General features: G+C 36.8%; 1 protein-coding gene and 1 long non-coding RNA gene across 2 annotated transcripts; both read right to left on the reverse strand.

The window, feature by feature from the left end:
- Window positions 1–2,680: 2,680 nt before the first annotated feature.
- LOC107981976 lies at window positions 2,681–7,859 on the reverse strand. Its single transcript, XR_004227064.1, has 14 exons — window positions 7,735–7,859; window positions 7,162–7,666; window positions 6,832–7,089; window positions 6,660–6,745; window positions 6,411–6,557; window positions 6,259–6,330; window positions 5,896–6,097; window positions 5,647–5,814; window positions 5,362–5,528; window positions 4,604–5,071; window positions 4,045–4,335; window positions 3,363–3,939; window positions 2,925–3,285; window positions 2,681–2,850 (listed from the first exon to the last, which is right to left on the reverse strand). It is a non-coding gene; the product is annotated as an uncharacterized LOC107981976 (long non-coding RNA).
- Window positions 7,860–8,094: 235 nt separating this feature from the next.
- LOC116416731 lies at window positions 8,095–9,347 on the reverse strand. Its single transcript, XM_031925993.1, has 2 exons — window positions 8,339–9,347; window positions 8,095–8,242 (listed from the first exon to the last, which is right to left on the reverse strand). The coding sequence occupies exon 1, from the start codon at window positions 9,345–9,347 to the stop codon at window positions 8,772–8,774; it is 576 nt and encodes a 191-aa protein (XP_031781853.1). The 3' UTR covers window positions 8,095–8,242; window positions 8,339–8,771.
- Window positions 9,348–14,741: the final 5,394 nt, after the last annotated feature.

The raw sequence follows: 14,741 nt of genomic DNA on the forward strand, positions 1-14,741 counted from the left end.
TTGACTTGTGTGTCTATGACTTGTAACAAGTGTTCGTGGTCGAGTGGTAAAGTGCCAGCCTGCTAACCGAAAGGTTCAGGGTTCGATCCCCGCTCGGGTATAATTTTTTTCTTTTTTCTTAATTAAAGTGCCGGCACGATGCTTGCAACGCGTTCATTAGATATTTCGTTTTATGAAGTAAAATTGACCTTACGAACATTGGAGCTCTTTTGATTATCAATAACAACGTTGTGACGAATGACTATTACAGTTAATGTATGTAGAATGGTACTGATATAGTTATGGTATTTAATTGTCAATTTACGACATAGCCAGGATAAGTGAAATCGTCCTCAGATAATTTTATAGCACTGGGTGGCATAAATCCGCATCTATGTCACGCCTATCCGTGGCATAAATAGTCCATTATTGCACCGCGCTGATAGCCCTCGCTACGCTCGGGCGCTAATACATGCCGTGCCGTAATGGACTATTTATGCCACGAGTATCGTAATATACTATTATTCACTATGTTCGGCTGCAGTTGCACAACTAATATTTGTATAAATGATATTGGATAATCATTTGCATAAACAGCGTGCATCGAGATACGAGTCTTGTTGATAAATATACGCGAAGATGGCCGCAACAGGCCCGACAAGCTATTTAGCCGTAGGCAGGCGGGGGGCGCAGCGCTGACTAGGCGCTGCGAACACACTTGTCTGGCATACACGCTTAACAGCACACACATACACGCCGCGGGGTGTATATATTGTTAAGTTTGATAGTTTTTTTGATAGTTTTATAAGAGTGACCGTGCGGCGTTGCTGGCAGTTAAGCTCGAGCTTCCGATCCGAGCAGTACCGTGAGCACACGATACTGCAACGAGAGCCAGAGTTAGACCACCGCTGATGACACCGTCTTGTGTGCACACGTGACGGCTAGTTTGAATTATCCTACCCCGATCCTCCGGATTCTCGTTGTGAGCACACGAGATAATCAGGAAACTAGAACGACAACGAGTCTCGTCCTCGTGAGCACACGTGGAAGATACCCAGAGTCGCCTAAACGAGGATTTGCAGAGTCATGCGCACCCGTCTCTGTAAGTCCGAGGCTAACCTCAAAACACCGTGCTACCGATCCGCTTGTCACTGTACGCACAGGGTAATCAAAATCATTATTACGCGACGCATTCGGATCGACAAAGCCTTGCGCTCACGACTTCGTTGCCGCCGAATGCAAACCTAACCTCAAATTTCCGTCATCGCTCCATGTACCTGATATCGCACTATTATCGCAACGAAATATTGTAACCGCGCCGATTGAGAACACTTGAATTGTACAGGCGAAATCTTCCTCACAACTACGATTATATATTTCTGTTACAGCCCTAATAGCACATAATATTTCAAAAGATTTGTATATTTTAAAATATTTTAGAAACATTTTTAAAACAATTTGAAACTGTAAAATAAACATTTTCATAAAATATATGACCCACAGATTTATAAAATAATTTTAAAATATGTGATTGTAAATATTGTAATGGAAATATTGAACAATATTTTAGGAATATTTTTCTAAAATATATTTTCGTTTGATTCTGTTGTAATATGTGAATTTATACAGTCGTAATACTTAAAATGGTACTCGTCGCGCAATCTATCGGTTTGCGACGATTTCGTGCAGTCAGACAAGCTCACGCGAGAGCAGGCGTATCGCGCATGATTCGCGACTATACTCTAAGCGCATATACTACACTATACACTCTCGTTCGTAGAGTCAGACTATACCGCACTGTACTACATATTCTCTCTCTCTCTCTCGACTATAAGACTCAGATGTGAGCGGACGTGTTTCTCGTCAGACTATTGCCGACTACAATATATAACTATTAATTATTAACCCAAGTGTACATTTTTTTATACCTTCCAACAGATTCAGGCATATTTTGTGAAAAATATTCTATAATGTTGCACAAATATTTTATCAAAATATTTGCATAAATCGCTATAAAATATATCTAAAACATATTTTTAAATATTTTGTAAATATTCCTTTGAAACATTTTAATTTCGTTCACAAAAAATATTAAAATGAAATATTATAAAAAATGTTAAAAACATTTTAAAATAATATTTTTTAAAAATATTTCAAAAGGTTAGTAAAATATTTTGAATAAATATTTAACTACAAGAGTTTGATACATTTTCTTTCAAAGATTTTATAATGTTGCATTCATATTTTATTCAAATATGTACACTCGACACGAAAAATATCGGATAAGAACGATTTGAAAATATCGTAGTGTAATGCGGCCTTTGCCGAGGATAGGTTAGGCTCCCAAAAATCGCTCTTTAGCGACGAGTTTCGCATCTGGCCGAACGCGCAAACTTCATGGCAGAATGCGAGTCTGCGAACAAACTTGTTTAATTTGAAAAACCAAATTGTAATTACAATTACTGTAAAAAAAAATGTTGCCTAAATTAATACTATCAGAAGTGATAGAAAAAACATCTTAATTTAAAAGAAATAAAAAAATGCATTCAAATTTTTACTTAAAGTTCGAAGTGCCATATTATAATACGTAAACTATCTTTGTTTTAAATGAATTCAGATAAAAAGGCAACTTTTCATACATTTGTGGAAATAAGTAACGAAGTAACGGCAGATGGCGAAAATAAACGAGATGACTATGAGATGTTTTTATTATATTATTTATTTAATGCGAATGAAATTCCGATAAAAAAATATACATCAGTAACTGGTGGTAGAAGTAACTAGGAGTGAAATTCCAGAGAGGACCCAGAGAAGGAATTACTTCAACTGGCCTCACGCTTCCAAACATATCATCTGTAAATCCATTGATTTCTGTCGCAAAGATAAAGAAAATATGAAAAAATATTCCCAAACTAATTTGATGATGACGGATTAAAAATACTTACTGTCTATAACCAACATCAAGCTGCTTGTAAATGATTCTCCCTTTACATCCTCCTGTCTTCTTCGAAGCCACTCTATAAATGCTGGACATGCTGCTAAGGACTGCAGCAACGAGTTCAGGAAACAAGTAAACCCTAAATTTTGACTTTCCTGGGGTTGCGGTCTGCATGATCAGCAGATGCTGTTGCAATTATTGGTTGGCTGGATCTCATCACAGAGACTTCCCAGACACCATCTCTGTGGTCTGTGTACTCCCTCTGCATGCTGCAAGTCATGGTAGGATTCTTGAAACTGGATACTATCTTGTCTGAGCCTTTAGTATGTTTGAAGCCTTTACTTTACGAGCAGAGCTTCCATCCAATGCTGCAAGATGAATAGTATTATTGTTTATATTCAGTTTACTGAATAAATATGACATTAATTTTAAAAATAGTACTTACTGCACTCTTTTCTGACTAAGCTTTGATCTTTCTTTTAAAGACTTGCCGCTAAGTACTTGCCCTTTGTATACAATGTCTCAAGACTAGTTGATTGGGGGATTGTGAATTATCTGACATATCCCATATACGTGCTGCACTGTCTCCAGATCCAGATGCCGACGAATGGGTGGTACGATTCCAAGCACAAATGAATACTTCTGATTCGTGACCTTGCAGTTTGGTAGCTTTGATTGCTGGTATTTTTACAGAATTTGCTTTTCCACCAGCTTGTTCCTGCTGTCGATCATCAACTTCTATTTCTGATCTGTCACCCTTGTCATTATTACCCGCACTCTCATTTGAGGTGACAACTGGTGAATAAAAAGTCAATATGAAAGTGATTTTATAAAAAGATTAACAACATTCCTTTCATCTGAAATCTGTCTCTCTAATTATCCTGTCGTAACTGGTGGTTCTCCAAGCATGATTCTCTATCAAATACTAATGCTAATGCTTATAATAAAAGCAACAATTCAAATAAACATCTTGAATAAAAACTTTGTAGAACATATTTACAATTTAAGTATAACACATCCATCTGCAAGAAAATAAATGAACGATAATGGTTATGCAAAATATGGTTTCAATTAACAAAAAGCCTATGGCCATGTAATGAAGTAAATTACAGTATCTTATGTTTTACCTTAGTAATTGATGTGCCCTCCATTGGCGTCAATAACAGCCTGAAGTCTACGAGGCATTGAATTTGTGAGGTCTCTGAAGTAGTGTAAATTCAACTGCAAACTTTCCCAACTATTTCTGACTCTTCAAAGTAATTCTGCCTCTGTTGGGGCAAAATTAGGTCTCCAATCTGCAACCATCGTTGCAAAAACATTCTCAATGTAGTTGAGGTCCGGTGAACGTGGTGGATGTGGCAGTCTTCTTATTTCAGGATGGTTTGCATACCAGTCTTGCACTATCCTTGCAGTATGTACTGAAACCAAAAAAATAATACTGTAAAGCAGGGTTAAATAGAATAAAAACAATTGATAATTGGAAATACTCGAACATAATTATAAATAATGGAGCATACAATTAGGTATCGAGTTGATTTCTCTCAAGCGGTACAGTGCACTACAGCAGACGAATTTTGTAGTTTATAGGTTATAAAGAGGTTCGCGATGATATGCATGGCGACGAGGCCACTTACTTGAAATTTAGCGCGAAATTCAAAAATGTGAAACGAGTTATATGCTACCTACCGTCCTTACAAGTTGAGAATACTTTTTCGTCGATTGATATCGTTCTTCTCCATTCCTCCTAAGTCCTATTCAAATAAGTATTGGCATAATGCAGGCGAGCGATGACATCCTGGTGGTTCAGATGAAATTTAACTGCAGCTTTACGATACGTAAGATTTGTCCTTTTTTTTATAGCTGTTCTCAGCATTTCTTCATGAACGTCTAGGTTCAATAATTCTGGCAAATGTTTCACGGCCCGAAATGGATCCTCCTGCATTGCGGCCATTACCAATACAAGGTCCTCATCGGATATCTTGTTATGCCTGCCAGAGTTGTTTCGTCGATCTTGAACTATTTCTCCACCATCCATTTCTTGTTGGAATCGTTGCACATACCTGTAAGCGGTGGCTAATGAGCAATTCACTGCCTCTGCGATCTGCTGCGCATTTTGATTTTCCTGCCACAAAACTCTCATGGCGTGTAGGTTCTCTGGTGTTGGTCAAAATCGCAATATTTTGACAAAAAAAATTAATTAATAACCAACAATTTATTTGTTTATCACAGACATGCAAGCATGCGACGCGTTTCTACGACTGACAAGTGCGATCGTGACCGCAACGCTACTTGGAAAAAAACGAGCTTTTACAATTAAAACAAAACACGGACGAGCTAACTGCTGCCATGCATATATCGCGCGCAAATAATCAGACTCATTTTCAATTTTTTTTCCTTCGTAGCACATATCACTTTCACAATTTTAACTTCAATAAAATATTTACTTTTAAATCACATTCTTAAATTAACATCGGCATACTGCGGAGGTCTTTGTAAATGGCCCAGTGAATCGAATCCAAGTCAGCTTTCCAGATGTATCCAAGTCGCAAATACTCGCGGATGCGGCTGTGTTGTGCGGTAAAATAATCCCAGACGATTTCGACATCACCAACTGCAACAAAAAAAAACCGTATACATGAAATTTAATGTGCCTTCCAAAAAAGTTTTTTCAAAGAATGATATTGCAATTATTGCAATAAAAATATATATTTATGACTCGTAGCGATTACCCGTGATACGACGATTGAAACTGCGGTGATAGCGCTGGTTGATTTTCGCAGATATCTGCTGAAAACTCCAGTCCCTCGTCTTGATGCTGATTGTCCCAGGCAGCTCTAATGCCAAACGATCCGTGATGCTCATCATCTGCAGCATATCAGGAAATTTCAGACGGTAGTCTGAAACAAAAAATGGTTTCGTTTTAATAAGATCATATTACTTTATCATGGCTCAATATTTAGAAAAATGTGCAAACTTACCACGCTCAAGTAACGCTTCCATGGCTTAGAACAATGTAAAAGTCAAAAGGCGTGTGCTCGGTTCGAAGATTCGCTGCAGAATGACTCCAAAAGCCGTTGACTTGTTCCAGCAACCCAGCGCGATATTCATTTATTTTTCGAAAATCGGCGCCAATGCATGAAGCGGCCTCAAGCTCGCGATCCAGTCGCGTAACGACGCCATCTATACGATACCGCGAGCGCACGTGCAACAGAAATGCGCGAAGATTCAAATTAGATTTTAATATACCACAATTTAAAATAGAATAATTATCATCGAAAATATAAAAACGAAAAAATTTAAGTTTTTGAAGTTTATAATAATAAGCTGAACTACAAAATTACCTGAATATCTTCTGAGTTAGGGAAGTGCAGGTAAGTTATGAGATCAGCCTTGACGACCTCTAGCCCACATACCTGCATTCAATATAAAAAAAGAAGATTTGATTATTTAAATTGTTTTTTAATAAAAACAATTTAAAAAGCTTGATAAAAACCTTATATTAATGCTGTCAGCAATAGCAACTCGACATTGCTCTTTGAATTGTTAGTTCAAGTCTTGAGAGACCTTGACCTTCTCATCACTTTCCTGCATTCGTCTTCCAGAGCCTTGAATTCCTTATCAAGAGTCTGCATACGTTGTTCTTGAATTGAGAGAAGAAACACCTTATCAGTTTTCGCTTGACTCGAATGCTGCATCTAATCAAAAGAAATACTATGAAAATAAATAAAAAATAAAAACTTACTGATTAACAACCACTGCTTGACTAGTATCATAAACGTTGCAGCCGTTAATATGGCCATTATAGAAGTTGGACGGTTCATGCATGTCCTACAAAGATACATTAAATGCTTTTATTTGACTTTGAAATTAAAAATTAATAAGAGTTCTTGTATCAAAATCATCGAAAAACTTACTATCCAAGCACCATCATATTCAAAATCTTTGTGCATATTGCTCATCATTTCTGTATAATAAGAAGTTGTTTCTGGGTTCGTGAAGTCGGGCCAAGTAGTAGATACTGTATTCCATACTTTTCCTTTAAATGGTTCATTGCTTTCTCTATCGAATATGAATATGCCCCGTTTGACGCCTTCATCCTACGGAATGTACGTGCCATTCTTCTCATTTGCTAACACGCCAGCATCAATTAATGGAATGTAATGCATTCCAGTCTTAAAACAAAAAAATGTTTATGCCGTTTCAATCATCACTTAACAATATCTAGGAAAAAGATCAATTCTCACATCATGGATTTCTTGAATGAAATTTGGAAGATCTTTGAATTTATTTTTATCGTAGGTGAAATCGTTTTTGTTATCCATGTAGTCCAAATCGTTCCATTGAGTATACTATGATAAAATGATTACACATTAGAAATGATGAGGATTATCTACTGGTGAAATAAATATAGATATTTTGATAATATATTTACAAAGGGAATTAAGGCATCTCTTGTTCTCTGCCAAACGGCTTTAGTCTTTTCTAAAGTTTCATAACTGATTTTAGCTATTGATAAATCTTTACTTACCCTTTTGATTTCGAAGCGTTTCACAATATTTTAATTCCATAAAACCTTAACACTCACCTTGTAATCATCAGTATTGGCTTTTTTTCTGGCGGTGCAGACTCTATTACTACATAGTTGTCATTTTCATCTTACGAGAGTTCCAATGAATCACCATAAGTATAATTCAGTTCTCGCTCTATACTATCATTCATAAAAATAACTTGGCCTAAATTGGGAGGGATCTATAAAATGGTAAGATTTGTTATAATATGATTTATTGGATGAGACAGAATATAAAAATTCTACTTACAGTACTAGTTATTTTGTTTGAATTTGGCCGGCTATTACTTTCATCGTTATCATCATCATCTATGCACTTTATCACATCCTTACTTGCAACTACAATTTCATCTTCATCTATTTCCTCTTCTGTGTCACATTCTTCTCCACCCATCTCGTCTTAGACATCTCCTCACCATGTCAATGCCGACAATCAGTCCAAAGAGACCAATGGCAGAGCCAAAAATTTCGACAATGAGCATTTTCACAAAGAGGGCTGGATTGGCAGCATCCAAAAGAGCTGCACCAGAACCAATGATTGTAACAGCAATACCACAGACAAGATTAACAAGCCCCACAGCAAGACGAGCTCCAAACATTAAGTGTCCTGCCATAACATTCTGTACGTTAATGGCACGTTGCTTCTACTTTCTCTTCACTAAATGTGTCAAGCAGTCCAGAGACAGTACAATGGCTGTGATGAGTCCATAAATAGCAAGAGCTAACTTGTTCTCCCTTGCCAGTGATCTAGTACAGCACTGAAAGGCAAAAAACAGATTGATCGTTAGTCAATATGAGGTAAAAAATTCAGAGAGAAATAGAAACTCGACTTTTGAGAAGCAGAATACTCAAACCTAAGATCGTGGAGGCAGCACAACAACAGCAACAAAGTCAAACCAGAAACCGCCATTGAGTTTGCCGAGGACCTAAGGGAGAGCTCCAGTGGTCCGATGAGCATCTTGCTCTTCTGCAACCTCATATTGTCCTTGCAAAAGGTAGGAAGTTGAATGGTTAGTCACAGAAATACGAGGGAGAGCTATGTAAAAAAGGTCGATACAAAGATTCTCGTATACTTGCTATTGCAGTTCTGGGGTGAGTTGCGCTGCTGCTGGTTATGCTTGGCCAAGAAATTGTTCTACTGGCTATTTCTGGGTGGGGTAAAGATGGAAGGCTGATTGTGCTGGTTGGTGTTGTAGAAGCCATTGGAGCTAAAGGTCCGGAGCTTCAGTGCAAATCAGAGCAATTGCGCGAAAGAATGCCGTAAGCCAGGAGCCCGAGCCTCTGCAATTAAACCCGCCAATGGTTTTCTCTGCGGGGCTGCAGCAGCAGCTCACCGCCACGCACAATGACCGACCGGCGACGAGCAATAGACACGCAGACGTCGACCGACGCAATACTTATCAGGGCCCAGGAGCTCGGCTCGTCGTCGGGTTCGCCGCAATTGCGGCCGTAGTCGTAGCCGCAGGGTCCTCCGGGTCCACCGCCAAGCGGCCCGCCGGGGCTCGAGTGCTCGTTGTTGTCATTGCGAATCTGGTTGATGGGCATGGGGCCCTCTGTGCTAGTGGCCTTGCGCGACACACCGCGGTCTCTCCAGAGCTCCATGACGTCGCGGAGCATAAAGCGTATGCGCAACAGCAGCTTCGGACTCTTAGCCAGGCTATTTATGCGCTTGAAGCACTGTTCCATGAGCAGGGCGCCCTTGTCCGTGTCGAGGATGCCAGAAGCACTCCTAGCACTCGATATCTTTGGCTCCCCCCTCCCCGCCCCCGCCCCACGGGATCCACTACACCGGGTCCACGCCTCTTTTCCACAAGCTGCCGAATTCACTTGTGGAAGATCGAGTTCGAGACCAGACCATAACATCACCACTTATGAGTGTGTTCGCATCATCTGCACTCGCGCTTGACCATGGAGTTTGCGCGTTTGGTGAGATGCGAAACTCGACGGTCTTCGCTATAGGACGACTTCTGGGAGACTAACCTAACCTCGGCAAAGGCCGCATTACACTACGATATTTTCAAATCGTTCGAATCAGATATTTTTCGTGTCGAGTGTATCATAAATCGTTATAAAGTGTATCTAAAAACATTTTAAAATATTTTATAAATATTTATAAGTAACATTATAATTTGGTTCACACAAAAATATAGCAATAAAATATTATAAAAAATGTTAAAAACATTTTAAAATTATGATTTTAAGACATATTTTGAAAGGCTAGTAAAATATTTTGAATAAATATTAAATTACGAAATTAAGATACATTTTCGTTTTAAGATTTTAAAATATTTTGATATATTTCTATAATCTTTCCAAATAATATTACTCAGCATTATTTTACAATATTCGTAAAACAATTTTTAGAAATGTAAAATTACAAGATTATAATATTTTCTTAGAAATATTTCAAAATATTTTAAAAACATTTAAGGAATAATTTTTTTTTTTAAGTCGAGATAAATAAGAGACTATATTCGGGTAATGCGTGTTTTTTTTTTGCTTCCTACGTAAGTAAGCCTTGTAATAGTAATTTTTAGAGTTTGTGTAAAAACATTTAGAAATTTGTGTTCCGATGCATTTTAAGTAGAAATGTAGTGGTTTTGTAAAATATCCGTACGGACAGATGTATGCGTGTGACAATGTGTGTGTGTGTGTGTGTTCGTTCACAGATGCCTATATCTCAGCTTCTACATATCAGTGGATTTTAATCCACTAAGCCTTATTTTCTTTGTTTTTACTGTAGCATAATATTAACGCGTTTTTTTATAGAGATTTTTTAGTTTTTTCTAATAAGTTAGTCTAGAAAGTTAATATAAGTAAATATTGCCTAATGATATGTTTCTTAAAGAGAGTAATTACCTATACTTTTACCGCGGAGAATTCGTATTATTGTTTATTTTGGAAAAATATCGTTTATTTTAAGTTTGTACGTGAAAATTTATGACAATGGGACTATAAAACAAAGTTTCTCAAATTGACATTGCAGAAATCTGTGTTACCGATACCCTATTTTATATTTGAGATATTTATAATACCAAAAATGATATTTTGAATTCAAATAATTGTAGAAATAATTTACAAAACTACATAGTAAGTATACAATTGCGAAATTATCGTAGTGGTAAATGAGTAACATTTTTTAAAGTAATTTATAAGTTCATCCATAGCGTAACTAGTAGAGTGCCAGACTGTTACGCAGAAGATCGCTGGTTCAAATCCCCGTCACGTCAATGTTTTTTAATTCTTGAATTCTTTCGAATATATATCCATAGAATATTTCAAAATATAGTATTCATAATATATAAATTACAGAAATTTGCTTGTCCCAAAAATATAAATAAAATGTTCATAAAACCTTGCAAAAATAAAATTTACATATAATTTTTAAATTTTTTCTGTACATATTTTAAAAATATTTTATATAAATATTTTGAAATATTTCATTAAAATATTGTAGTTGCGTTATATATATATATATATATATATATATATATATATATATATACACGCGTATACAATAAAAGAAACTCTAATATAGGCAAACAGAGAGGAAAACGCACATAAATTAAGGTCAGCCGTCCTGAAAAGGACGTTCGTGAAGACCTGATACGCTCGATGTACAGTAACAAGAAAAAAACTCAAATGAACGCTGATAAGCTAAAGTGACCGGTTCCTTCGGAGGAGCTGTCAAAACTAAACAGCATGTGCTCCCACGCGCCGGAGCCCGCGCAAAACAGGAGAGTCCCTACGGCGCGAAATTCAAACTTCTACTTCTCGCCATTACATAACCCGAACAATTGTTGGGTCTGGGCTCGGTTTGTCCTCAGGAGAATTCTTATATATCGGTCGTGACTTTTTCGTGATGATTTGCCTGTAAAGCATGTCTGAAACAACGTACTTTCATGTTTGTTTTAGATATTCACTCTGCTGCCATCCTCCCACCCAACTACGGCAATCGGCCCTTCATTGCTCCTTCAGTCTGAATAGTCTGATCCATCGTTTCAGATCAATGCACGAGATATTAGTTGTAATATTAAATATTTGTTTATCAGAATATTAATTCAAATTTTTTTGTTTCTTACAGTTCGAGATAATAGCAGTTGTGAATTAAATATTTCTGATTTGCGTAATGAGGTCGATGTTGATAGTAGAAGTAATTCGATGAATCTGACACCACAATTAATTTTTAATGTGCAAAATGATTCTTATACTGATGAGTGGGATAACCTTACCACTAGTACACCGATAAATGTACCTCGTCCAATACATTCCAAAGGGCAACTTAAGCTACTTAATAAGCAATTTTTGGAATCTCCTAATAACATCAACAATGTAAATGACTTTGAAGAGTATGAAGACTGAATCGAAACAAACGGTTCGTATTTTATATTTCATTCCATATAAACACTTATTTATAACACTTAAGTAAGGGGTTATACCGGTGTAATAAACATTTGCATCATCTGTTTAAAATACTATTATCATAACGTGGGTTGTCACCGACCTTACTACTTCTTCTATGAATTCCGGCTGTTTCATTTTTACTTAATTTATATAAAAAGTATATCAATATGAAAAATATAATTTTTTGATCAATTTTTTATAGCTGAATTATTTTGAAATTATCTCTTAAAATTTTGAAAATTAGTAGGGAAGACCGGGGTAAAGCGGACCAAATACTCCAGTTAACTGTCAATGTCGCCCTAACTACCGTAACTGATTGTAAACTTCTATTCAAACACTAAAGATGTTACAAAAATTGTGTACATGTTTCGGTAAAAATGTGGGAAGCCACTTTTAGGATGATTAAATAGCAATAAATCCACTTCAAATGTTAGGTATGTCGCTTTGCCCCGGTTGCCCCTATAGATGAGGCACTGATTACGAATCTTAAAAAGGTAATATCTAAATCGCAACACTGGACTTCAAATAGTATCTTGTGTACCAAGGGCGTAAAGTAAGCTTTTTTAAACCGAGTGTGGAGTTTATAGAGTCGAGGAGAGCTAGCCCGAGCAAAAGGCGAGGGCGCTACGAGCCGCGAACGAGTACTGCAAATTCCACACTTGGTCTAAAAAAGTCCATTTAGCCTTTGGTGCACACCATATTTTTTGTAACGCGTGGACGTATCTTCGTGTTTTTTTGTACGTGCGAAGTCGGGATGACATAACTATTTTTTGACACGGCAACCATACTCTTGTTCTAACAATATAGACAAGCAAATTTCATTTTTTTTATAAATAATATATAAATAATGTTTTTTTGCCCGCTAAAATAACTTTTTTTCTTGCCGGTCCAAAAAATGGTCACTGTAGTCCCGATTAATAGGTACAAAAAACGATAAAAGCGTGGCGTGTTACAAAAAACTTTTGAAAACACAGTTTTACTGTAATTGCGTGGTGTAACAAAATTTGAACACCTGATTGAGACATATCAATCCTTGTAAATTTTTAGGCGCAGAATCTAAATGCAGTCGCAGAATTGCTCTAGCTCGTCCGAATTTCGAGGTACCGTAACCTCAAAGTGATAAAACACGGCTTTTGGAGATATATGAGCTTAGGTTACAAGATAAGCGAATTATTTTGTTCATTTCTATTTGTGGACTAATTGATTCAATTTTTCGTTCTTGAGATATACCAATTCCATTTTACGGTACTTCAGTACTACTTCGTAAGCAGCAATATAATATATAATGACTGGTTCTGAAAGTTTGTTCACGTCTGCGAGCCGGAGATGAGTACTGCAAATTACAGGAGATTAAAAAGTCTCGTGTGGTCGCAATAATCATCGCCTAATTTTCAAAATATGACAAAAAACACAAAATTTGCAGTTTGTTAAAAAAAAAACAAATACTTTACGCTCGCTTAATAGCTAAAAAAAAAAAAACACCAAAATCGTGATTGTGTAACAAAAATTAATTTACACAATATACTTTTTAGGTCGCGATACAATATTTTGTGGAAAATTGTTTCTTATGGTATTTATTATTAAACACACATTCTAAAAATTGGTAGGGCATAATCTACTTCGCGCACGGCTAACCCTGCTTAATGCCGGACAAAATTTGCTGTAGTAGTAAGCAATTAATTCCCTAGTGCTATTGGCTCCAATCGGCTCCTATATTGGCTCCAAAACTTAAGCGAATTATGCCTTTTTTAAAGCCAACGATTGCTCAAGGGATCAGTTAGAATATGCCGCTAAATATATTTTGATTAAAAATTTTTACTACCTTGGTAGAAACGTTCAACAATATTTCACGAACGGCTGGCTAACATTGCCCATTTATTTTATCTTATGCTCGAAAAGTTCGGCAAAACGTAAGGATTTTGCATGGGTTAAATGGCTGATTTTACACTCCATGCGTAACCCCGATGCATACACTTTTCTCGCACTCGTGATAACAAAAATACGGTGCGTAACTATTGCGGTCAGTTGCTAATCATGCACGCCAACCCGCCCACGTGCGGAATTGTCAACTTACCGCACTTCTTGCGCAATGTACCGTTGTAACGGCTGTCCATGAATCACTAATTAAAGAAGCGTTTTATGTTAGGTTAGAATGGACTCCTGCAATTTTCTTCCGAAAAACTCATTTACTCTCACATTGCACTGATACTTGAGTTTAATAAACAATTATCTGGATAGCTCTTAAAATCCGGAAAAATATGTGATTTTTCTTTCGAACTGCGCGCAAGGATAATAGTCGCCTGTCGCCACGCGCTCGTTCGCAGGTTCGATAGATGGATAGATAGTTATAGATTTTATTTTGTACTAGTCAAAAATAATACATACATATCACAAATACAGTTTCATCATATCACAGATTCGTCACACCATGGTGACAAAATTTAAGTACAAATTGTTTTTGTTTTCGCTATTCTATCATATCAACATAGTAATAGTTAGACGGTATAGTATTATACAGTTTATCGCAGACATTTCGTTTTTAATAGTTATACTACTGCTTTGTCAGACACACATTTTTCAGTCATTGACAACACCAATGTCGCGTTGGTGGATGTGTCGGTGTATTGACATACGACGGAGCGAATGAAAGATTTTAGTCCGGTCTCTAGAAGAGGTTTTTGACTGGTTTTTATCAAACTAGCAAAATCCAATTCGCGCTTCGCGCGTTCTATTTTCTTGAGGTTCGACTGAAACGCAGTCTATCCATCTATATGATATCTGATACATCAAGGTATACAAGAGAACAGTAGTCCAAATGAGAATCTGAAAGAGAAAACTCAATAAAGCAACCGG

Source organism: Nasonia vitripennis, assembly GCF_009193385.2.
Source record: "Nasonia vitripennis strain AsymCx chromosome 3 unlocalized genomic scaffold, Nvit_psr_1.1 chr3_random0007, whole genome shotgun sequence".
NCBI classification, from domain to species: domain Eukaryota; kingdom Metazoa; phylum Arthropoda; class Insecta; order Hymenoptera; family Pteromalidae; genus Nasonia; species Nasonia vitripennis.

Excerpts from the sequence above, each read along its gene's own strand:
- LOC116416731 (XM_031925993.1), bottom strand. The coding sequence starts at position 9,347 with ATGTTATGGTCTGGTCTCGAACTCGATCTTCCACAAGTGAATTCGGCA.